General features: G+C 45.5%; 5 protein-coding genes and 1 long non-coding RNA gene across 10 annotated transcripts; 1 reads left to right on the top strand and 5 right to left on the bottom strand.

Moving 5' to 3' along the window:
- Positions 1-1026: 1026 nt before the first annotated feature.
- Positions 1027-1622, bottom strand: LOC117897047 (acylphosphatase-2-like). Of its 2 annotated transcripts, none has more exons than XM_034805629.1 (4): positions 1496-1622; positions 1411-1427; positions 1237-1346; positions 1027-1162 (listed from the first exon to the last, which is right to left on the bottom strand). In XM_034805629.1, the coding sequence occupies exons 1-4, from the start codon at positions 1560-1562 to the stop codon at positions 1048-1050; spliced, it is 309 nt and encodes a 102-aa protein (XP_034661520.1). In that variant the 5' UTR covers positions 1563-1622; the 3' UTR covers positions 1027-1047. The 2 variants fall into 2 exon arrangements, with proteins under 2 accessions (XP_034661520.1, XP_034661522.1); XM_034805631.1 differs by having other exon boundaries at positions 1094-1162; positions 1214-1346.
- Positions 1623-2064: 442 nt separating this feature from the next.
- On the bottom strand, positions 2065-3018 carry LOC117896711 (uroporphyrinogen-III synthase). The gene has a single exon (XM_034805168.1). It carries the CDS (start codon positions 2898-2900, stop codon positions 2130-2132), a length of 771 nt encoding a protein of 256 aa, XP_034661059.1. The 5' UTR covers positions 2901-3018; the 3' UTR covers positions 2065-2129.
- Positions 3019-5201: 2183 nt separating this feature from the next.
- Positions 5202-9749, top strand: LOC117897158 (tensin). The gene is given in 4 exon segments (XM_034805828.1): positions 5202-5684; positions 5686-6521; positions 6567-7498; positions 9280-9749. Coding segments are annotated over 3 exon segments (2160 nt in total). The 5' UTR covers positions 5202-5228; the 3' UTR covers positions 7435-7498; positions 9280-9749.
- On the bottom strand, positions 8700-9267 carry LOC117897159. The gene is made up of 3 exons (XR_004649075.1): positions 9230-9267; positions 8862-9169; positions 8700-8761 (listed from the first exon to the last, which is right to left on the bottom strand). It is a non-coding gene; the product is annotated as an uncharacterized LOC117897159 (long non-coding RNA).
- A 1625-nt stretch (positions 9750-11374) lies between the features above and the next one.
- LOC117896129 (F-BAR domain only protein 2) lies at positions 11375-22620 on the bottom strand. 4 transcript variants are annotated; one of them, XM_034804186.1, is made up of 13 exons: positions 22483-22620; positions 16964-17338; positions 16335-16901; positions 16079-16274; positions 15438-16022; positions 14519-14770; positions 13893-13998; positions 13462-13817; positions 13226-13398; positions 12421-13160; positions 12023-12358; positions 11723-11952; positions 11375-11662 (listed from the first exon to the last, which is right to left on the bottom strand). In XM_034804186.1, the coding sequence occupies exons 2-13, from the start codon at positions 16991-16993 to the stop codon at positions 11565-11567; spliced, it is 3669 nt and encodes a 1222-aa protein (XP_034660077.1). In that variant the 5' UTR covers positions 16994-17338; positions 22483-22620; the 3' UTR covers positions 11375-11564. The 4 variants fall into 4 exon arrangements, with proteins under 4 accessions (XP_034660077.1, XP_034660080.1, XP_034660079.1 ...); XM_034804189.1 differs by having other exon boundaries at positions 15606-16022; XM_034804188.1 differs by lacking the exon at positions 22483-22620 and adding an exon at positions 21925-22140.
- Positions 17775-22610, bottom strand: LOC117896130 (lysine-specific demethylase 3A-B). Its single transcript, XM_034804191.1, is given in 3 exon segments — positions 17775-20009; positions 20012-20555; positions 22483-22610. Coding segments are annotated over 2 exon segments (2622 nt in total). The 5' UTR covers positions 20538-20555; positions 22483-22610; the 3' UTR covers positions 17775-17913.
- Positions 22621-22679: the final 59 nt, after the last annotated feature.

Below are 22679 nucleotides of genomic sequence, written 5' to 3'. Positions count from 1 at the left end.
AATGTGGAACACGCACCCGCGACAAGCCCAGTATTACTCAGTCGTCTGTAATGAACCGAACCGAACCGAATAGAACCTCACATACCGCACTTGATCCCCTATGGATGTAGTACCAATACCATAAACAATATTTACGCGTAGAAGCACAAAACCAACTGATGATGATGATCCTTTTAAAGGCCTGTTTCGTGAGACCCCGAACCCAAAAGCTGTTCCACATTTAAGTGATTGTGTTGTAAACACCTGGAGAGAATTACATGAAAAGACATATAAAATCTAGTTACACAATAATTATTGCAAATTTTAATTAATTATCTCTCGGTAAACAAAAACAATTAATTATTATAAAAATGAAAGATTCATAGAAAGAAAACAATAATTTTAGTGTACGCATAAAATACTTTATTACCATTATGTATTATGTATTACCAATTATCAAGCTAATTTACTTATAAATCAATTATAAATTAGTAGTGTTTCAGGTCTTACGTACTTAATTACTGCATATGAAACATAAATATAAATATTTTCAACAATTGAAACATTTATCTAGTGAATGCGCTTAGAAACTCGTTGAATGTTATATGATAATGGTTACTATATGAAAGGAAATGTTATGCATGGCAAAGAGAGCAATATTTTTCTAATAAAGCATCCCAAAAACATACAAGTGTTTGCATTTCAATAGGTGTAAAGAGTGCCCAACGGTGTATTAATTTTCAGCGTTTTTCTATCAACTCAAAATCGAGAAATTAATAATTTGTCAATAAGATCTCCGTCATTTAATTTGTATTCTCTCAAGTCGCTTCAAGTGTTTAAATTTAAAATTTATGGCGCCCCCACTGCCATGTAAAAGACATGTAAAAATAATGTAGAAATGTAAGTATTTTACAAAAGAGTTGCCAGACTGTGGGTTGAGAAAAGAGTTGGCAGCTCTTCGATTCACTTCGCGCGCATCTTTCATTTCAAATTTCGTCAATATAGCCGCTCTCTGTTTAATTGTAGTCTAAATAGTTTAAGGAACTGTAAATAAACGTGTTCTGGTATCTAGCGCTTGATGGAAAAGCCATTGAAAGTATAGTCGGGAATTTCCTTGGCCGCCGTAAATGTTGCCTTTTCGATAATGGACGATGGACTCCCTTTTGTCTCCAGCCAATTTTTCCTGCAAACAATTGTTGTCAGGACAATAAAGTTAGCATTGTATAGGTAACACCAATCCAAAAAAGCCTGCATTACATTTCGTTTAGCTGGGGAAGCGGTGCCTCCAATTGTCCCTTAACAGTGCCCTTTCGGGTGTTCATGCACCAACCCCTAACGCCCAGTCTGTTTGCCTGGCGCTCAGTGTGCTGGATGAGTTGAAATTCATCCCGCTGATCAGTCAATTGGCCAGTTGAACCATTCATCACTTACCTTGCGAAAGAAAACACCTGAAATAGTAAGGTGTTTAGGGAATAGTAAAATATCTGGTGTGACCAGAGAGGGTCGCGAGAAGTACCTTGTACACGTCCAAACACCTCGAAATCGCAGGCAAACAGAGATTTGGCCAAAGTTGATGAAGCCATTGTTGTTTTGTTTTAACTTGTTTGGATATCGGGTAAACAAATGCTGACATGAAATGCCAGCCACGACAAAAATATAAAACTTACTACGGGAAAATTATAGTCCGGTGCCATAGTGACAGGCGTTGGCAGTTCTATTCATTTTAACCCTTAGAGGGGCAGCAGTCCTCTATTCTCTGTGACCTTTGCTTTGCTGGTGGAGATAATATACCATAAATGTGCGTTGAATGAATTATAATGTGTTTACTACAATTCAATAATTAACATTAAAAAATCAAAGAGAAAAGCGCTCTTTTAAATACAGTTTCCTTGTTTGCAGGCCTAAGAGTAATAATTCTTAAAACTATCACATCGTAAGGGTTAATAACAGTGCTACCACACCATGCCAAAATGACGAAATAAATCTGTAAGTAATTTCTAACGACAATAATTTTCGAATAAGCTTAAATTCTCTTTTTAATATTCATTCACGCCCTTTTGGCGATATCTTAGCTTGGAGTACATTAACTAAATTTCGCCTTGACTCTCCCAAATACCAGAAATACAAACAATTACAAAAACAAATCGAAATTAGTGTTTGATGGCGTCTATGAACTGATCCACGCTATTGGAATCCACTACAGCGCTGACAGGAAGCTTAGCCTCCATCATGGCCTTTTGAACAGCGGCACCAACAGCAATCAGTTTGCGGTCGCTGACAGAAACCATATATTTGTTGAAAAACTCCGAGGCACTCTTCACACTGCCGAGACTGTAAAAGACTATAGTCTCCAGGTTTTTGGACTTGAGGGCCTTTTTCATTTCGTTTTTAAAATTCGGATGGGTTTGATTTTCGTAAACCTCACAGGCGTCGACACGAAATCCTTGGGCGACCAGACGGACTCGCAGCGTATTACTAGCCTCATTTCCACAGGGCAGGAGCAGTGGCAAGTCTCTCTTAGGCCCAATGGTCTCCACAATGAGATCACACAGATTGTGGGCACTCACCGCACGATCCCCAAGTGTGGGCAAGTTCCGTAGAGTCATGTATGCACTGTTATGGGTATTCCCGCCCAAGGCATAGTTATGCAGGGCACGCCAGCAACTTGGCATCATACCATTATTGCCCAATGCCTCGTACACGGCCTGGACGCTGCGCGGTCCGGCGAAGATGATTCCGGCATATCTGTGCGGCGCCTCAAGCTTGGCCTTCAATAAGCCCAAGTTCTTCATAACAACTTGCGATGGCGCTATGTAAATGGGATTCAAATTATTCTGACGCAGTGCTTGACTAAATTCATAGTCCGCGGTACGTCCCTTCAATAGGATAACAGGAACTGATCGCTTTTTTCGATCGGCCATTGTTGGAAAATAATTTTTAGAGGTTTAAATAAATGTTGAGTTTTGGTTTTAGGTTTGGAAACGGAATTGATTTGTTGTATGTTTGAATTGTAACGAATTGTATGGTGTCCGTATATGTTGTTTGTTTGAAAATTATCAGAGCATTCATGATGCTGAAAAAGTGTAAGTTTTGAGGAGGAAAATAATCCCGAACTTGAACTAACTTTGTGTACAGAGAGATTCACCAAACAATCATAAGAATAATTGTTTCAATTACAACAAATACAACAGAAAGTGTCTCGCATGAGGGGGACTTTGGATACAAGATTCATGACGAATCTCCGGCCTGATTGGGATTGACTGGTGTCTCTGCTGATGTGTTCTTGGGACTGACGACCGGCGTCTCTTTAGTCTCTTTAGTCCCGAATTCCACATGCCTAGACTCAGTTTCAGCGGCCAGATTTTGAACAACAACCAACAACTGGAACAGATGGTCGAAGTAAAGCGAAAAAAAAAGGTAAACGAGTTGCCAACTAGGGACTGACTAAGGCCGCTCAATAACAGAAAAAGAGAGAGAGAGAGGGAGGAGAGAGAGAGACAGGCAAGCAGCCAGGTCAATGGAGAGAGCAACTTGTTTGTGTGCCAGCCACCCACCCACAGCTGAATGCTGGAGAAGATCACCTCTGCGGGCAGCGTCGCGACGCTGACATTGGCGGAGCATTTTTGCAGCTTTTTTAAGCGAATATTTTATTTCAAATCTTTGTTTTTTCCCTCACTGACGTCACGCCGTTTGCGGTTGGGCTTGTGCCCACCGCCAATACACCACAGCACTTTCTACAAGAAAATGTTGAGAAATCAAAAAGATGCGACTGTTTCTTCTGTGTATGTCCACATCTCCGCACGTGTGTGTGTCTGACTATTTCGTTCGAGTGTGTGTGTGTGTGTGTATTGCTAGTAGCCACAAAAGTTCATTGGGAAAGTGCAACCTGAACCTGATGGGAAAATGGACCGCAATTCACTGATAAGAAACCCCATTAAGATGCAAACAAAGTCATCTCATTCAGTTTTAATTGTGGAAAATCACGAAGATGCAACGAGAAACGTGCTTGGCCTGCATACTGAGGGGGCGCGTCGGACGGTGCCTTTGGGGTCTATATTCCTTGTCAGAGCACCCCAAAGAGAGGCGACGACTGGAGAGAACATGTACAAAGATCCAAAGCACAGCTGTTATCATTTGAATACCGATTCGAAATGTTGCGGCATGCAGCTGAAGCGAGACTGCTGCGCATTCGAAATAATATCCGAAATGCAGCATTAATGCAGGTTATAAATCGAAATGTGCGGGGGATCGGGATCTGGGGAGGGTCTCTAATCGGTATGTGCGTCGATTGCCTGTTTTGATTAGTTCGTTTCGCCTCTTCTGTGTGTATTCGTATTTGGTATTGGTTTGGATGACATCACCGCCGCCTCTCTCTCTCTCTCTCTCTGTCGATCTCTCTTGGCATCCAACACCAACAGCAGCCTCAAGTGTGTGTGTGAGCGTACCTGCGGTACAAGAACAGTGGTCCATATCTTAGGAAACGTTTGGAAATAATATATCAGACCCCCACTAGTTGGTACAAATACCGAAAAGCCCCACAGTGCACGGCCAGTACAGACGCAAGCGACTTGGACTTGAAGAGTTTGATTTGTTTGTTGGCCAACAAAGCACACATTGAGAGAACGGACCGAGAGAGAGAGAGAAACACAGCGAGAGAGAGAGAACGTAAAATGCCCCAAGAGCGAACGCCAACGCCAACGCCAACCATGATAAAATTATATTAGGTGGTCTCGTAGGCGGAACGGCGCCCCTAACAATTCTGTCAATATTGCGATTGAAAGGGCTCTGCGTAGTTAGTGTGAGTGAAACGACAATTGAATCAGCTGATTAACCCTTTGTTGGCATGTGGCTTACAATTTCGTTTCATTGCAAGCAAAAGAGCTGAAGTTGTCATTCTTATATTGATTTTTAATTATTTACTACTTGAAAGTAGTCGTTATTTTAATTTTTAATTAATATTTGTTTTCTAAATTCTAAAATAAATAGTAACTTTCTTGCTGCAAAAACTAAAAACTGTGCGTCGACAAGCAAGCACGCACTGAACTCTAATGGTGCAAAAACAAAGCGAAGGCAACCGACGAGGCCTCCTTATACAGTTTCTTCATGGACTTCACATTTTGTTGTGCGAGTATCTTCTGCTGGTGTGCTGCTGCTGCCGCCGCTATGTGTATATGTTTGCATGTATGTAGTATCTGTATCTGTGTCTCTGGCGAAGCTCACTTTTTCAGTCAGTTCGAATTCGCGAAACAATGCGGTCGCCGTACGAAGATAGTGCTGCCGTGTCGACGGACCACAAATACCAATACAGCAGCGCCAATCATAATAATAATAATTACTATAAAAACTATAATGTGAACGGCAATGGCAATGGGAATGGAAGTTTGAATGGAAATGGAAATGGAAATGGCATACCTTATCACGCGCGCGAGAACTCTCTGCCGTTCAGCTATGGAATGGCCAAAACATCGACCCCTTTGCGCAAAACTCCGACACCGACGCGAGCGGATAGTTTCCTAGACTTTGATTTCGGCAGCCATAAAAATAGCAGTAATACCAATAACAATAATACCAATGATATGATAAAGCCCCAGCCTCGTCTGACGAGCCCTTTGCTGGTTCGCAAAACACTTGGAAACGGAACGAATGGTACATCAAACGCGGCCTCGTCGGCGGCGAGCACCAACACCATTGCCAATACGTACCACTTACAGGTCGGGGAGCACGACGCCAACGCCATTGAGGGATGACTTCGAGCAGCTGCTGCGGGAGAGGCGCGATAAGGTGTTCAGCGAGTATCGTGAAAGGGACGGCAGGGAGAGAGTGCCGCCCACACCGCCGCAACGCCACTATTACCCCAGCCCCAACGGGCAGGGAAATGGCTACAATGGAAACGGATATCGGAGCAGTAATTCCAACGGGCAGGCCAGCAAGTACAACTACGATTTCGAGTTCAATCTCCATCTGGATGATATGAACACCGAGCGTAGCTCCCTGCCAGCTCCGGCGCCCTACCATACGCGCACCATTCAGTTCGAGGATCAGCGGCGCGAGCACAGACACGAGCTGGGTGGAGGCCCAAGCGATCAGGATGTGCCAGATGGCGTGGTGAACCGCCGCTTGGCATCCACAGCTGTGGAACGCAATTATCACACAATTAACAGCATGGAACGACCTCCATTGGAGGCGACATACAAACGACAGTTGGAGCCGCAACTGCAACTGGGTGCTGTTTATGGTCAGAGCAACCTGGAGACACTCACGCGCACTCGTCGCGAGGTGTCCACAGCCACAGGCAGGTCCACATCGCCATTGCCATCGACATCGACATCGCCATCATCGCCCATCTATGCCACCAGCACAAAGAGAGTGAACAACCCAAATACCAATGGCTTTGGCTATGGCCAGACGACGCCTAGTCCCACAAGCAGGCCAGAAACGCCAGCCTTTCCGGTCACTCCTCGAACTCCATTTGGGGGTACGGTTGGTACGACGTTAACCCAGTTGGGAGCCGAGTCCATCTACCAGACGGCTCCCAGGCAACAGCAGCAGCAGCAGCAGCAGCAGCAACAGCAGCAGCAGCGCCTTAGCTCGCCACAAGAGCTGCCACTTTCGCCCATGGAGGTGGCCGCCGACTCTGTTCGATTTGCCCGCAGCTCCGCCAAGTTTTGGTACAAGGCCAGCCTGTCACGGGAGGATGCCATTGCTCTGCTGGCGTCGGCACAGCCCGGCACCTTCTTGGTGCGCGACTCCACCACGTACAAGAACGCCTATGGCCTCGTGGTAAGAGTGGCGCAGCCGCCGGCAGGTTCCCAGGAGCTGGTGCGTCACTTTCTCATCGAGCCCACTCGGGAGGGTGTGCGCTTGAAGGGCTGCGAGAATGAGCCCGTCTTCACCTCACTCTCGGCCCTGGTGTTCGAGCATTCCATCAACCGGTTGGCTCTACCCTGCCTGCTGCGCCTGCCGGAAGAAGATATAGTGCCGGGATTGGTGGCGACGCCGGCCCAGCAGCATCTGCTGACCCATGGAGCAGCCACCAATGTCCTGTGGCTGTACTCCTGCGACACAGAGTCGCTGACCGGCAACGAGGCCATCCGCAAGGCCATACGGCTGATGTACGCCCAGCAGAAGCTGCCCGAGCCCACTGAAGTCCATTTCAAAGTCACGTCGCAGGGCATCACCCTGACAGACAACACCCGCAAGAAGTTCTTCCGCAAGCACTACACGGCGGACGTAATCTCCCACTGCGCCATCGACCCCGAGAGCCGGATGTGGACCGGCGAGGGGCAGACGGAGAAGAAGACCATCTTCGCCTTCGTCGCGCGTCGCTCGCACAGCTCCAAGGATAACCAGTGCCATGTGTTCTGTGATCTGTCAGTTAGCCAGCCGGCGGCGGCGATTGTGTCCTTCGCCAATCGCACGCTTCCCACCGAAAAGCTGCGCAACTATGTCCTATAGAGTGGGGCGTGGCAGTCAGCAGGAACACTCTACAGAGGAACCCAACACACGCATAGCCACACAGGTAAGATGATTGCTGGGGGCGCAGTTTTGGTTAGCCCATAAAAAGAGCATTTTATGATGGGTGTGTGCTGACCTTGGGAGACGTGACTGCCTAGAACAGTAATCCCTAGACTCGGTGAACCAATTCAATGTTTTAGAATCAGTTCAGTGCAAGTCTATGCATATCCCTGGAATCCTTTCGTAAAGTCAGCAACGCAGATTAATTTTGTCAGAAAAACCTTCCTATCTCCTGAAATTACCATACTTAAAGATACTTTCGCTTAAATTAAGTTTCGAGATTCTAGAATCTAGATTCATTAGCAGAAAGCTGATTGATTTTTTTTCGCAATTGGATAAGTCATGTTCAATCCATGTTTGGGAATTGGTTTGGATTGGATACGGGCATATGTATGTATGGATTGTTACGTTCAAATTGTAGTGGGCGGGGAGCTTTTGTTATCGAGAACTATTCGTAAATTCTCGTATTTATTTATCTTACCATGATCCCACTGTATCCCATCCATTCAATCATTCTCCGCTCAAAACGGAAAACTATTAAAAACGTTTCAGTTTCTCGGGCCCTTCCGTTCGGTCGTCTTCGTTCATTTGTTTACTTTACATAATGCCTCGGACTTTGTTTGTTTGTTTAACGGTTGCCATATACTGCTGTGCACACATTCTCATATAGATATAGATAAACCTACGTTCATATATGTACATATGTGTAGGTAGGTATGTATGTACATTCGTGTATATAGAAAGAAGCATTTGGCTAACGTTTCTCCCTACACCATTTTTCGCAACGGAAGCTTCTGTCATGAGTTGAGTCAGTTGTCTATAAATGATTAAGAATTCGGATCGAAGAATTTTTCCAAAAATTCTGGAGTGCCGGCCGCACCTACACTCTCAATATTTTATTCCATTAGATTTGATTAATTTCCCCATTTCAAGGCCTAGTGCTGAGGTCGCCTGATAAGGCGAGAACGCTTAACTGTGCATTGCCATGCCAAGCTACTATAGGGAAACATTTTTGTGTTACTCATTTTTGTTGACTGGTTTATCACTAGGCTGGACGATCGTTCCACTAATGCCGCACATTCGTCTAGGAACAACGATGGAGGTGGGCTAATAAAAACGATACTCTATCTTTTGTCTATGAGAATATAAAGCATAAAAAGAGAGAGAATAAATATTGTTTATAGGAAAATTCGATTTACTTGTGGGCTCATTCTAGAATGCTCGCCAGTTTTCCACCTTGAATTTTTGTGGAATTTTTGCGCTCGAACTATAAAAAGAGAAAATATGCAAATAAACAGCCCAGCCAGCCGTTCATAGAAATCGATTTTACGTGTGTAGCACAAAAGTTTAAATTAATTCATACAAACCGGCGGGCGTCAATTGCGCACTTCTAACAAAGCCTCAACACAAAAACTTATTCCAGGCGCGTTTGAGTTTATTTTTCTGGCATTTGCTGCTCCTCTCTACCTTACTTGACCAAGTACACGTAAAAGTAACTGTAAATATAAATCTAAAAATAGTCCCTTAGATATGTATAGTTTATAAGTTCCAGCAACTGTTGAAAACAGTTTACCTTGAATATGAATGAATGGGAAAAATGTTAGCTTGCCAAACCGATCTGAATTGAGGCCTGGGGCCCCATTGGTTGTTCTATCGATCCAGTGATCTATTTGATCTGCAATTAAGCAATTAAACATGCACAATAATGCTTACAGAGTACATTGAAATTTATGACCTTGTTGTTTTGCAATTTAAAATCTATTTCCTCTTTCATCTCTCTTGCAGGCAAAGCGAATGGAATTTGTGCCTGCAAATGCAGTGTAATGGCCAGTGTGCTGTAAGATGTAAGATCTACTAACTAAATCTGTTTACGAAATGTGTCGCCTTGCGATATGGAGGTTTAACTGCGAATATGTTAACAGAAATGATGTCAGCTATAGTTTATTTAGAGACGCACACACACCGCACCACACACCGGCAATCGACCATATTTATGGCAAAGCTAAAACATACTCGTATGTACACACGAATCTACGGAATGTACACATGTGTATTATCATCATGAATTGACTAAATGCACAGTGGAACAAGAGCAAACGGATCACAGATTATTTTCGGAAATAGTCCCCCTTCATATCGGTTTATATATCCACAGTATAGACCTATTCATGAAACCTTTTTCTGAGTTCCAAGATGATACAAAAAACAGCTCTCTTCCACTGTGCAGAGAGTGATATTAAATTGCCCATTTATTAATGCAAAACGTATATGTACCTTAAGTTGGTGTTTCTGGTGGTGTTTCTTTATCGCTATAGCTGCAGCTACAGGGTGTGTGCTTGTCAGACGAACCGAATTCAACTTATCCCTCTAATAATTTTAAAATGATTAACGTTAGTTAAGCAACTTGTTGAATAAACTCAGTTTAAGGCTAAACAACCTTAAAAACAAATCAAAGTGCAAGCTATAGAAATCACCCAATTAATTTATACCAGTAATATCTAAAAATAAATATAATTCTAGTACATGTACATACGTACGTATGTATGTGTATGTGTGTATTAAGCTCTACTAATGCAAGTCAATCTAAATAAAGTGCAATGTTGTTAAACAAAATAAATGGCATATTCTTCTTTCCTCCAGCATCTGCGTTACAGTTTGCATTTTAAAGCGCCTCTGTAAGGCTGTAAACATCAAACAAACAAATGCGAGAACTGCTGAGTTGTCTGCTGCTTTTGTTAAACAATTAATTGTTTTATATTCATACAGCGGTATATACATTCATGTGTACATATATACCGTCTGCTCCGACTTTTGCACACAACAATTGTTTTGTAATTTAATCTTATCGTGTGACAAGAGATGTTAATGTATAGTAATCATTCATATACACACACGATAATTGTTATATGGCTGGGCGCAACAATAGCAAATTGTGGAGCACTATTCCCTTCCACAAAGAGAGCATCATGCCATCCCGAAGTGCCTCGTTTTATGATTAAATGCAATTTATTCAGGCATCCACAGAAGCAGCCACAACAACAGACCAACCCATACAGCAGTCAAGTGTGCCAAGTGAAATGAAAAGGCGTCCGACGTCGCGACCTTGAGATCAATTTGTTAAAGAGTGACGTCATCGCCTTCGTATTTCAGAACAGCAAAGCGCCACGCCGCGACGAGCGACAGCAGCTGCTGTTGTTTTTATGCTTTCCGAAATTCTTACAAAAGTTTACACATTAAATTTGAGGCTAATGCCTCGCAGATTTGTGTTTGGTTTGCACCCACAATTAATTGATTGGATTCCTTCCAAGCAGCCATTTGTTCGACGCTTTTTTCAACATTCTCTATAAATTGTATTATATTCGAAACTGATTGCTAATTTCATATACATAAGCACATATGTACATATGCATATACCATTTGTCACGAGCTTTAGAAGCCGAAAACCTGTTTCGTCATTTTCGTTGCCTAAATTTGATAATTGATCGACAAAAAACCAGCAATCCAATCGTTCGCTTCGACAAAAACAAAGTCCGCAGAGCGCAGAGCTCGTGTCTCGTGCATGCCCAAACAAAAATCTCTCCAAATGAGAAGAAATGCAGGTTTTGTATCTTATATTTAATACATTTGGATTTGGTTGTGTTGTGTGTGTACAAAAGTGAGCATAAAATCAACGTTCTGTGTGATTAGATATCTACATACATTACATCTACGTTTACATCGTATTCAGTTAAACATAATAAATACATACATTTCAATATAATATATACTCGAACGTGTGTGTATATATAACAAATAATACCATCCAGATGGGAGCCATTGCCATTGCCATTTCCAGGTAGATTCAACATTACGCGTGAAACAGAATTCCGTGTATACAAAAATACATAAAGAAAAGCTCACAAGAAAACTCAAAGAGACGCGACACTACTGTGATACATGTGTGTGTGTATGTGGTGTGGGTGTATGTGATTGTTTAGCTTAGTTACAAAATTTCTCTAGGTTTTCACGAGCCTATTGCCATATTGCCATTTTCCATTCCCGCACGTTGTCATGTTGAATTTAGCGAAAAACTAATTTGATTTTGCCGAATACGGACTGGTAGAGCCCACCGATGGGGGTGTGGGTGTCGCCCCGCTACGTATACCATCGCCCTCGCACACATATTTTCCTGCAAGAGTAAGAAATATTAGTAGGTTCCAAACATACATCACCCTACGCTCAAACTTACCGGACACAAAGCGTCGCTTGACCAACGAAAGGCGATATCCACTGCCCTGGAGCTCGAACTCGATGCCCGATAGAGTAGTGCCCTCGCAGTTGAACTGAGTTGCCAACAGGGCTGGTGTTGAGGGACCATCGTTGAGCTCGAGGCGAGCCCTCAAGGTGCCGACACCACCATCCTGGGAATTCTGCGATATGTCCGTAAAGTTCCATACCAAACGATTCGATTCACCCAACCTAACAGAACAATTAAGAAGGAAATTAGTTGTGGGTTATCTGAATGCGAAGGCTCTCCTCTCGCACTTACCACGCAGAATGGGGCTTTGACTGCACATTACGCACAGAGCCATTGACGGGCACGGACAGCGTCACGTTGAGGAGCGGCGAAGCACTGGCCATGGCATGGTTATTGTACTTGTAGTCAACCTTCAGGGCTGTATAGCTGGACTCGCACTTCCAGTAGCTAACCAGCTGGAAGGGACACGAGCTGGCCCCCGGCTTGGTCCGCACTTGGTACTTGAGTATGTCCACATTGAAATAGGAGGCCGTCGGGTTGTTCTCCGCCTGCCTTCGCAGAAGGGCCGTCAATGCTCCCATATTAAACTCTAGCATGGTGCTCAATGCGCTCGACTGCTGGCGATCTCTGTGTGGAGGAGACAGTCCTGTGTCATTAAACAAAAAAAAGAACACCCAACCAATACTCACATTTGCACCAGTTTCCCATTGGGAACAAGGTTCTCAAGATTCTGTACATGCTTAATGCGAAAACCCAGCTTGGCTGGATTGGGATTATTGGCTAACAGGCCGGCAATGCCGGCTGGGAATGATAGCATCATATCACCGGACACCTTCACCTGGCAACGCGACTCATCGCTGCCCCTGAAGTAGGCGTGTATAATCTCGTGGAAGGCCACCGCCAGCGGTATTGTGTCCGAAATACCAATTGTCAGCGGGGATGGTCCCCGCGAGGAGCCCACTCCCCCAATAGCCGTGCGGAACTCCAGACTGCCAATGCTCTCAGCTCGATTCATGGGAGCTCCCGTCACGGGAGCCGGAGACATTCTCCCGCGCCCAGGGGCCGTGTTCGTTGCGGCTGGTCCAATTGCAATCATGTCCGAGCGACGCGATGGAGGCCGTGGTATGGCTATGCTTCCACCCGCAGACGCAGACGTTGGAGTCGGTATCTGGCGTCCCCCTGGCTTGCCCAGTGTGGCCGATGCCGGGGCGGACATGCTCATCTCGCCAAGCTCCGAAAAGATATCTCCCAGATCCGCATACCGATTGTTGCTGACATTGTTTGCGTTGTTGTTGGACAACGTGGGACTCTGCAGAGGTGCGTACGGATGCACGCTGGCCGTGGGCGTTGAGGCGTTCGAAATCTCGGGCGATTGCTGCCGCGAGGCCGGTGCCCCTCGTGCTCCCTGCTGCAGCTGTTGGCTGTGATGCTGTGATAATAAAGTTAGATAGATTAGAGGGCCATCTGGAATGGAGAGTGCGCAGCATAACTTACTGAAAAAACTCCAGTTGGAGACAGGGAAATGTTCTCGACGGTCGCACGCAGCTCGTCAACGCTTGCCGACATCGGCGCCTGGCCATTGTTCAGCGGCTTGATCTTCACATGAATGCGCCGCTCCTGCTTGTCATTATCAGAGTCCGTATCTGAGTCGGAATAGAAACTGCCAGCTAAAAGGGTTCAAATCGTTATTATTTCTTCAGTTTGAAGGGAACATTGCAGTCAAATCTTACACTTATCTTGGCCCTCCTCCCAGGCGATCTCTTTGGCCGGCTGTATGCTGAAGCCCTCCTCATCCACCTCGTAGCCAGTACCAGTTCCAGTACCGCTGGAGCCACCAGCAGGAGCCGTGGTCGAAGCCGACGTGGTAAGAGCCGCTCCCGCATTAGGTAGGCTGCCGCCACTGGCCCCGGCAGCTCCTCCACTGCCGCCCATGCTGCTGGCCCCAGCCGAGTCCACGCTGCCCTGAGCGGACGTCACAGACAAGGCTGCCAGTCCGCCGCCAGCGCTGCTGCCACTCGAGTTCTGTGTCTTCATGCTGCGTCCGTGGTCATCGTAATCGAGCAGGGTATTGTTGGCCCTATCCGCGCTGAAAGAGAGAGAGAGATAGTTGGGAGAGTGTTAGCAAAGGATTGAGGATGATTCTACTCTCCGACTACCCCACCTGGTCAGACGCTCTTCCTGTATGTGCTCGGCGGCCTCATTGTCTTTCTTCTTTTTGGATTTCTTAGTTTTCGTCTTGTCGCGGCGACTCCTTAAGATGCCCGACACTGCCAGCGAAATATTGATTATAAAATTTGTTAACTATGAGATGGCTTTAGTTTATGCAAGCTAGAGACTAATATAACACATATACAATACATATTTGAGGGGAGCATGGTGGAGAAACGATTTGTCACCCTTCGAGACACTGTACAACATTTTCGGGACATTCTCAGTTACCGGGCATACCCTCGAAACTTTCGGGCAAATGGTTAGTTCTTATGGAATAGTTTATAGTTGACATTGGAAACTTAAATGTAATTATTTGCTGAGAACTCGTGACTCAAACACCGCCATAAAGTGCTCCAAATGGTTTGGATGTTAATCAGGGTATGAGGTTACAATACGCTATAAGCTGGTGCACACAGAAAAGCCTTTAAATATTCACATGTTTAACCTAAACTTAAAGCATGCGTTTCGGATGGTTCGTACAGGTACAGGTGGGTACAGGTACAGGGTACAAGGTACAGGGTACAGGACAGGGCAGGAGCGGGGTGGATTCAATCACTTTCATTGAGATTCATTTACCCTGAGAGTTTGATGTAAATATATTTAAAAGTGACGTTGCACGTCTGGACGTTGTCGTTGTGGCGGCTGCTGTCGGTGCTGCTGCTACTCCTACTGTGGTGGTATTTGCTGCCGCTGTCTGTTGGAGATGTTCTTGCTCATTTAATGATTTCGATAATTGCTGCTCGCTTGTCGTTGCATTCATAATTTGCTTTTTGCCGCCACCTGCACTGGCAGTTGGTGTTAAGGCCTCGGCCGGCTGTTGTTGCTGATCTAAAGTTTGTTTGATTTTGATTAGTCGATCAGTGCGTGTCATGGATAATGCGTTTTTGATTTGGGATGAACGATGATTGAGAAAGATGATCGATGATGTTAGAGGTGGCAAAGCATGGAACGTATATTAGGCAAAGAGACAGAAGAAAAGCACAGAGAAGAGATGGCGATAGTTAGTTAGGCGGCTTCTTGGGCATTAATGTGATGTGTGGTGTGTGCTCGTGTGTGTTTTTGTGTGCATGTGTATAGGTAATCCCTTAGTTTGATTGGCTGGTGTTTGAGTGTACATTTGAATAGACTAATTGACAGAAAGAAAGTAACTAAATTTAAAGGAAATCCATAAACATTAGACATAAAGGACAGCGTTGGATGAACGTGGAAAATATGCAATGATTCATTTACAACATTTAGACCAAGAAATAAAACCAATAGCAAATGAAAAAGTATTAGAAAATGAGAATAAATTACATTAAGGTTAGTCCAGGGCTACACCCGATATCACGTAAATAGTTCTAGGCACAGATGTGATTTATATTACAAATAGATCAAAACTGATCAGACAACATTGAATTTAGTCGGAAGAACTACAACCATAAGATACAACATAAATACGAATCGAAAAGCAACACAAAAAATAAAAATATAAACAAAATCAAAGAGAATGAACCTTCATTGCTATTGTCCTCATAGATAGAAGAGTTTTTGGTGGTGATATTGGTGGTGAGATTATTCGTGCCAGTTGTTGCTGTGTTGCTACTGTTCGTTGCTGTAGTTGTGGTGGTGGTGGTGTTGTTGGTGGTGGTATTGTTGTTGTTGGTGGTGCTGCCACTCATACCGAAATTTCCAGCACCCGTCTGTGGCTGAGGCTGAGGCTGCTGTTTGGCTGTGGGCATGAACCACGAACGCAAGCTCTTCACCGTAGAGGTGGCTGGCTGGGGCTGACCAACCACAGAAATGTCTGGCGATGTGGGACGCGGTGACGCCAGTGACCCGGCTCCAGCCCCAAGTATGGCGTCCTCGGCATATGGAATACTGCCGCTGGCCGCACTACCACTGCCCAATGAAATGGCGGCCACGGCATCACCTCGCTGATCCATGGACACAATGCTGCCAGAAGCGGCTGCTGCACTGCCAGACCGAAGAGCTGCTTGAATACTGGTGGCTGAATTCGAGTTGGACGCGGTTGCAGAGGCCTGCGGCTGCTGGAGCCTCAAGCCACTCGACAGAGCAATACATTCTAGTTCGGGCATTTCTGTCGTTGGGGAAAGACGTTAGAGATTTGCGTATAAGCGATATTGGATGTCTTACCCGGCTTCTCAAGGCCAGTATACTTGTTGAGCACAAACTGTTCCAACAGTTTGTCCACAGACATGTCCACAAACTGGCGCTTGAAGTCGGAATGCACCTGCCCCACCATGTCATGATTGTTCTGCAGCATTTCCAAATAGGTGGACAAGAACTCTTTCATTTGCCGCAGATGGACTTCCTCGATCTCTTGGAAACGCTGAAAAAATAAAAGCAACTGTTAGCCAGGAAACGGGAGACAAAAAGGAAGGTCAATTACCTTGCAGGTCTGAGTCATGCGCCGCTCAAATTCGTTTTTAATAGGGTTATGCTTATCCAACAGCGCCTTGTAGTCCTCGTGCAGTTTCTTCAGCTTGCTCTCCAGCTTCTCCGCATCCTTGTGCGAGCCATTGTCCTTGCGCAGCTTCTCCAGCTCCAGCACCTTGCTGGCATACAGATCTCGCAACTTCTGCACCGCCACCGTCGACGTTTGGATGGCCTGAACACACTCCAGGGTCTGCGACTCCTCCTCCTTGACGGTTTTGTGCTTCTTGTGCAACTCATCGGCATACTTGGCCACGTCCTTGACCAGCTCTGTCAGCTTCTGCACCATTTGCATGTGCAGGGTGGAGAGCTTTTCTGCCGAGGTGCGCAGTATGGTCCACACCGGCGCGAAGGTGCTGTTCAATGTTCCTGTGCTGGCCTTGTGCGCCAGCTTGGACATCATCTTCGAGTTCTGCTCCTCAATGTTGGACTTCTCGCGCAGGAACTCGGACAGCTCCTTGCTGGCCACCAGCCCAAATTTCATGTTGTGGTACAACACATCGAACCCATTGTTCTTCTCGCCCTGCAAAACGTTAATAAAGAGATTAAAAGAGATTCTTCAATGCGCTAATGTCTGAGCCTTACCCAAAAGTAATCATTGAAATCCACCGTCATCTTGTCTATCGGAATGTGTTCCGTCCCTCGTGCTTCTTAAACTTTAGTGTATTATTATTATTTTCCTTCTCCCTCTCAGTCTTCGTAAAGGCTTCGCTTGATTGCTTCCTAATTGACTCTGAACCTGACTTCTCGGCAGCAGCTCCCTAGCAGCTCTGGCTCATGCGCAGCACCATGAACGGATGTTGCCGGTAGTGTTTGTCTGGTCCTGGGCATGCGCTGGACACCTCATCATCAGTTTCTGTTTTCGTTTCCTTTTTGTCTTCAACATGCATGGGCACTGGTCGTTAGGCGATGGTAATGCTCTCTACACGGACGTTCCCGTTCTTGGTTTCTGCAGTCACTCTAAAATAAAATGAATTAGCAAATTAATAATTTGTTGTACATACTCAGAAGTCTGAATCAATTGAAATTTAAATGTAACCCTCCAAAAATCAGCTAAATAAAGATAAACAGTAATTAAAAAAACAAATCCCAAACTTAAATTCATAAATAAATACAATTATAAAAGAATAAATATTAAAAAAATAATGTATGTAAAAATGTAACTTTAATGTTAGCTTCAAAATTTAGAATAAATTCAACAAAAAGCTTGCCCATGGTGCACTCAAGTATACTTAAAATTTGTAATCTTAGTATTTATTTGTCTCTGATTTTAGTCAATAATTTAAGATTAAATAAATAACAATAAAATACAAGGTTTGATTATGTTTATTGGATTATTTATTGAATGCAAATTTGAACTTAAGAGACTAGTACACAATCGTTTTGATATAATTACTACAACTACTGCTCATATTAGCGAAACATTTAATTGGTTGAATAAAGTTGACTTCTCTTGATTGAATGGATTAATTGACGGTATTAAAATGTTAATCTTAAGTCTAAGAACAAGTGATGACAAATTATGCTGGTGCCATTTAATCTCCCTTTAGCTTGGCCATTTCCACATCAAGACGTTCGTCAAGGGCCCTCGTCAAGATGGTGCAGCAGTCCTTGATGGCGTGGTAAATGATATTCTTAATCTGCAACTTGTCCTCGTGGTTGGTGTGCGAGTGCGAGAGGCGTCGGAACTCATGCGTTAGATGATAGCAGTGCGTGATGTTCTCCGGCGAGACAAAGTCCTCGGCCACCTTGATGCAGTTGTGCAGATTCTGAACCTGATGCGGTGCCCCGGCTGGTATGAAAACAGCATCGCCCAGGCACTGGACAATGGGATGACCCTCCACACCGTATTCCTTGAACAGACGGGCCCGCAACTTGTCGTCCAGATACCAGTTCTGATCATGTATCGGATCGTGATCGGGCTCCAGACGGAAACCCTTCTCCAGCGTCACGCGATTGAGGAGATCACGAATTTTATCGGCATCGCGAGCCGGGAAGATGTGCCACAGCGCTCCGGGCAGCACATCGGGCGACTGGCAACGAGCCCGCGTGATATAATCGCATCCGCCCAGAGCAATGGCTCGCTGAGTGGCCGCCAGCTGGGGCTTGCTGTCCTCGTCCTGGGGTATTCCCACGTAGACCATTATGTTAACGGCATCCGAAATGTCCAGATGGAGGTTGGTCGTTCCCTTGTCGGGATGCAGGGCCGATCCGTATGCGTTGTACATCTTGGGTCCCAGATCGGGCGGCACAAACATCTTGGGCAAGCAGCTGGCAATGTTCAGATTTCCCGTCCGCAACGTATACTCCGGCATGGGCAGTCCCTGCATGAGATCTGCAAACCGAGTGGGTAGTATCTCGGCAAAATCATCGCCCGGTGGCCAGTCCTTCAGCTTGAGCAGCATGGGCTTGCCATTGGCGTCCAGCAGACGCTTGTTCATGCACTGGAATCCCTCCCAGAAGTGCCGCATGGGCTGATTGGGCACCAGATTGCCATTAAGGCAGTTGATCAAATCGTTTGGCTTGTCGCCAAAGTCCCGGCAGAAGGCCTCCGGATGCCACAAATCAAGGTTCAAAGAGCGAGCCACCTCTGAGATCATGACGGGCTGGCCACACTTCCACACCTCCTGGTAGAGCACACGATTGTCCGGATGCATGGCATCCGTGAGTCTCAAGAGCTTGCCATCGCACAGCCACTCATGGGGCACGCCCGGAGCCAGCTGCGTGGAGTGGGCCAGGGTCATGGCTCTCGGTGGCAGAAACCTCCTCAGACCGGCCAGACCCTTCCGCAGAAAATTGATGTGCTTGAAGTTATCGAATGCACTCGTGATTGGATCCTTTCCCAGGGTCTCTTTTGTCCAGACGCGACCTGGAACGTAGTCTATGCCCCGTTCCCGGGCGAATTCCAGCTTCTTGGAGTGCAGCTGCTCCAGCCTCTGCTGCTGGTGCAGCTTCTGCTCGGAGGCCAGCGAGGAGAAGCTCGTGTGCTGCTTCAGTTGCGACTCTTTGATCATGTCCTGTATGAAGGCGTTCAACTGGGGATCTTTCACCTCCTGCTTGCTCAGCAGGCAGCCGCAGACCTGCGGCACCTGCCATAGGGTGCGCACTTCGTGCAGCAGTCTGCCCAAAACGTTCAGGGCATCGCCGGCAATGATCTGCGTCAGCATCAGCTCGGTCATTGCATGTTGCTGCGGACCATTGGGATCGGTGCAGAGGCCCCAGTGATACTCGTCACAACCCTTCTGCAGGGCCGTCTCTACGCGCCGCAGTCGCTGGCCCTCCTTTCTGTCCTTGAAGCAGTCCAGGCACACGCCAAAGCCGCACTTGCGACAGGTCCAGTGATAGTTGAACAGCGTGGTGTCGCACACATCGCAAATTTCTCGTATGCCCTTTACAGCCTTTTTCCAGGCGATGGTTCCATCGGGATTCTCGTGCAGCTTCAGAGCCTCCGCCTCCTGCCGCCACAGATAGCAGAACTGATCGCCCGCATGGAGGAGTATGTATCGGCACACTTGTATGTCCATGAAGCCACTGGTCGGCGCGGTTGTTCCGTCCGGCTGCCAAATGCTGTAGTCCTCCTTTGTGGGCTCGATGTAGGGGTTCGGGAACCCGGCCACACTCAATTCCCCTTTTCGTTGTACTGCAGACGTCGGAATTCGTAGAACCTGCAATAGACATCGTTGCTGATGGCATCACTCTCACTGGCGGAGGGCGTCACATGTCGTTTGCGGCATTCGCGACACTTGGGAATCTCCGCTTCCGATCCCACAGTCTTTGTTTCCTCAGTGGGTGGATGCTGCTCCTGCTGCAACTTAAAACAGGGCAGATCCTGTAAGAATATAGAGCAACTATCTCGGAACTCCTTATGCCGCAGCTCCTCCTCATCCGTCAGCAGGGCTGCTGCTTGACTACTGCTGGATGGTTCTTGTTCTTGTTCTTGGTCCTGCTTCTGCTTCGCCTCTGGGCTTCCATTTCCGTTTTCGCTCTCAGTCTCTAAGCAAGCTTTCTTTGTGTTGTTCTCATTCGAAATGTGTATCTCAATAATCGATTTGGGATCCGATCGTAGGGACAGAGAACTTGATGGGGATATCGTTCGCTTGCGGGTTGCGGTGACAGCAGTATTGGCTGCAGAAGCAGCTGCCAGTTCGTTCTCTGACATTCTGAGTCTCTCTCTGGCCTTCGAAAGGAAGAAAAGGAAGGAAGAAAAAGAGGGGGGTTGAGCTTTTCGGTTTCTTTATTGCCCTTCTTTTTCCCCTCTGCACTGATAATGCTTCTCGTGTGAAGTGGCTGATGCTGCGTGCTCCTCCATGCTCCGTGCTCCCGATCTTCTTTTCTTTTCTTGATCTTTATCTTTGCTTGTCATTTCTTCTTGATTATTTTTTATTTGTTTAACACTTTGTCGCCTTTGTGGTTGCAGGCTGCAACTGCATTTCCGGTAATGTGGCGGACACCTTTCGTTGGCTTTTCTTCTTTGATGCACAAGCACATATTTCGTGAATGAATCGAGCAGAGAGCTTCAAGAGAATACAGCACAACTACTCACTGCCTCCACATTACCTTTCGCAGAGGAGAGCCTTACATAAACAATAAGTACATACACATTTATCAAAGAAATTATTGTATTTCCATGGGACGAAGTCATAAACCTCGGCAATAATAGCACCCTGTAGTAATAAACTACGCCACAAATTGGGAATGTATGCGTCACATTATGTATGCTAGTAGTGCTTATTATTCACCACCCCTTTCGATGCGATTATTTGTACATACAGTGCACGCTCTATACAGTAATGCAGCGAAATATTTGTTTAATTTGGAGCCACAAAAACAAAAGAATACCCTTCAGCGGATCACAAGTACCACTGTACGAGAACGTGCCCAACGCTTCTTTGTAAATTGCATCTAAAATCATAACAACTGTTCACTGTAATCAATCAATCACAATTTCATTCTTTGACCAAACATTTCACTCTTTTGAGAGTTCACTGTACAGCGACATGTTATAAGTTGGTTTCCTATATTTTTTGTTATTTTTTGGATGAACGTGTTAATCAAATTGAAGGCGAAACATGGTCTCTGGATCTTAACAGCTCTGTTAACGTTAACCCTAACATGACAATTAACAGAAGCAACAAGTGTCGCCAGACAGAAATTCCGAGCCTACGGATATGAAAGGCAAGTAAGTGTCTTCCAATTATATGTATGGATATACATAGCAGTGAGGGGCATCGGGGAAATTGACCCTGCATGACACAAGAACAGCCGTCCCGTCCATATATTCACACAGAAGCGAAGCAAAACACGAACATACATAAATACATACAAATGGTATGTACGGGCGGGCGAGCGGGCTTGTTTGTGTTTTTGGGCGTTCACCGCACAGCCAGCACAGAACAGAAGTCTTACGAAACACGGCGAAAGAGAAATGGGGGAAAACATGAGAAGCGACGACAGAAAACCCTACAAGCGACTCGCTCCTCCCCCTCTTTCCACTCTGGCAAATTGATCAATCAATTCACTTTCTGGGCGCTTTATTTATGCCTGACCTTTTAATTCAATGAAAGCCTGCACTTTATATAACACCAGCACTGCAATCAATAAACCGTAGAAAACAATGGAAACACGCACGACGAGCATCGAACTTTAAATTTTACTGGGGAGTTCACCCAAACCGTCTGATAACGCCGACTCCAGATAAATATTTGTGTACGGTACGGGAGGAGGGCTCTGCTACTATTCTGAGCGCTGTCCGACTGCTCGGCAACACTGGCGGATTACTACATCGCTCTAGATTTGTTTTTTTTTTTTCTTCAATGAATTTGATTTTGCCCAGCCTTTAGAAGGTGCAAACTAGGTTTGTTAAAGAACAATTAATAAGCACTTTGGTCACCAGGAAACACACTCGCTGCAATTTAGAATCGCTGCCATTGTTGCATTTTTATCAATTTAAATTTGTGTACTGAACATTACAAACACCATCACACTCACTCACACACGCACACACCCACATAGAAAAGTTGGCGTTCCTGCATTCCAAGTGGATAGAACTACAAGCTACTTTTGACCAGCTAATTTTTACAATTTTGAGAGTAATAACAACTTACATTTACTTATTGCATGTTGGGAAAACACTCGGGCCTTACTTTTATTTAAACTCTACTTGACAATTTTCAATTTATCTTTTCGCAAAACACCAAAACACGCACGGAACCAGTGCGACCGCGGATTTATCGATAAGCTATACAGTCTGACCCTCAATTTCTACCGAAATATACGTGTCCATGGTTTTTCCGCCTCGAGC

The sequence above is a fragment of the Drosophila subobscura genome, chromosome O, assembly GCF_008121235.1.
Source record: "Drosophila subobscura isolate 14011-0131.10 chromosome O, UCBerk_Dsub_1.0, whole genome shotgun sequence".
In the NCBI taxonomy this organism is placed as follows: domain Eukaryota; kingdom Metazoa; phylum Arthropoda; class Insecta; order Diptera; family Drosophilidae; genus Drosophila; species Drosophila subobscura.
This window is presented reverse-complemented; position numbering and strand designations above follow the sequence as displayed.

What these genes read in the sequence shown, in the direction of transcription:
- LOC117897047 (XM_034805629.1), bottom strand. Translation starts at nt 1,562, where the DNA reads ATGGCTTCATCAACTTTGGCCAAATCTCTGTTTGCCTGCGATTTCGAG. An exon ending in CTTCCCCAGCTAAACGAAAT is followed by an intron (nt 1,163 to 1,236) that starts GTAATGCAGGCT and finishes AATTGTTTGCAG; the next exon opens with GAAAAATTGGCTGGAGACAA.
- LOC117896711 (XM_034805168.1), bottom strand. Translation starts at nt 2,900, where the DNA reads ATGGCCGATCGAAAAAAGCGATCAGTTCCTGTTATCCTATTGAAGGGA.
- LOC117896129 (XM_034804186.1), bottom strand. Translation starts at nt 16,993, where the DNA reads ATGACGGTGGATTTCAATGATTACTTTTGG. An exon ending in ATTTCAATGATTACTTTTGG is followed by an intron (nt 16,902 to 16,963) that starts GTAAGGCTCAGA and finishes AACGTTTTGCAG; the next exon opens with GGCGAGAAGAACAATGGGTT. An exon ending in CAGGAAGAGCGTCTGACCAG is followed by an intron (nt 13,818 to 13,892) that starts GTGGGGTAGTCG and finishes TCTCTCTTTCAG; the next exon opens with CGCGGATAGGGCCAACAATA.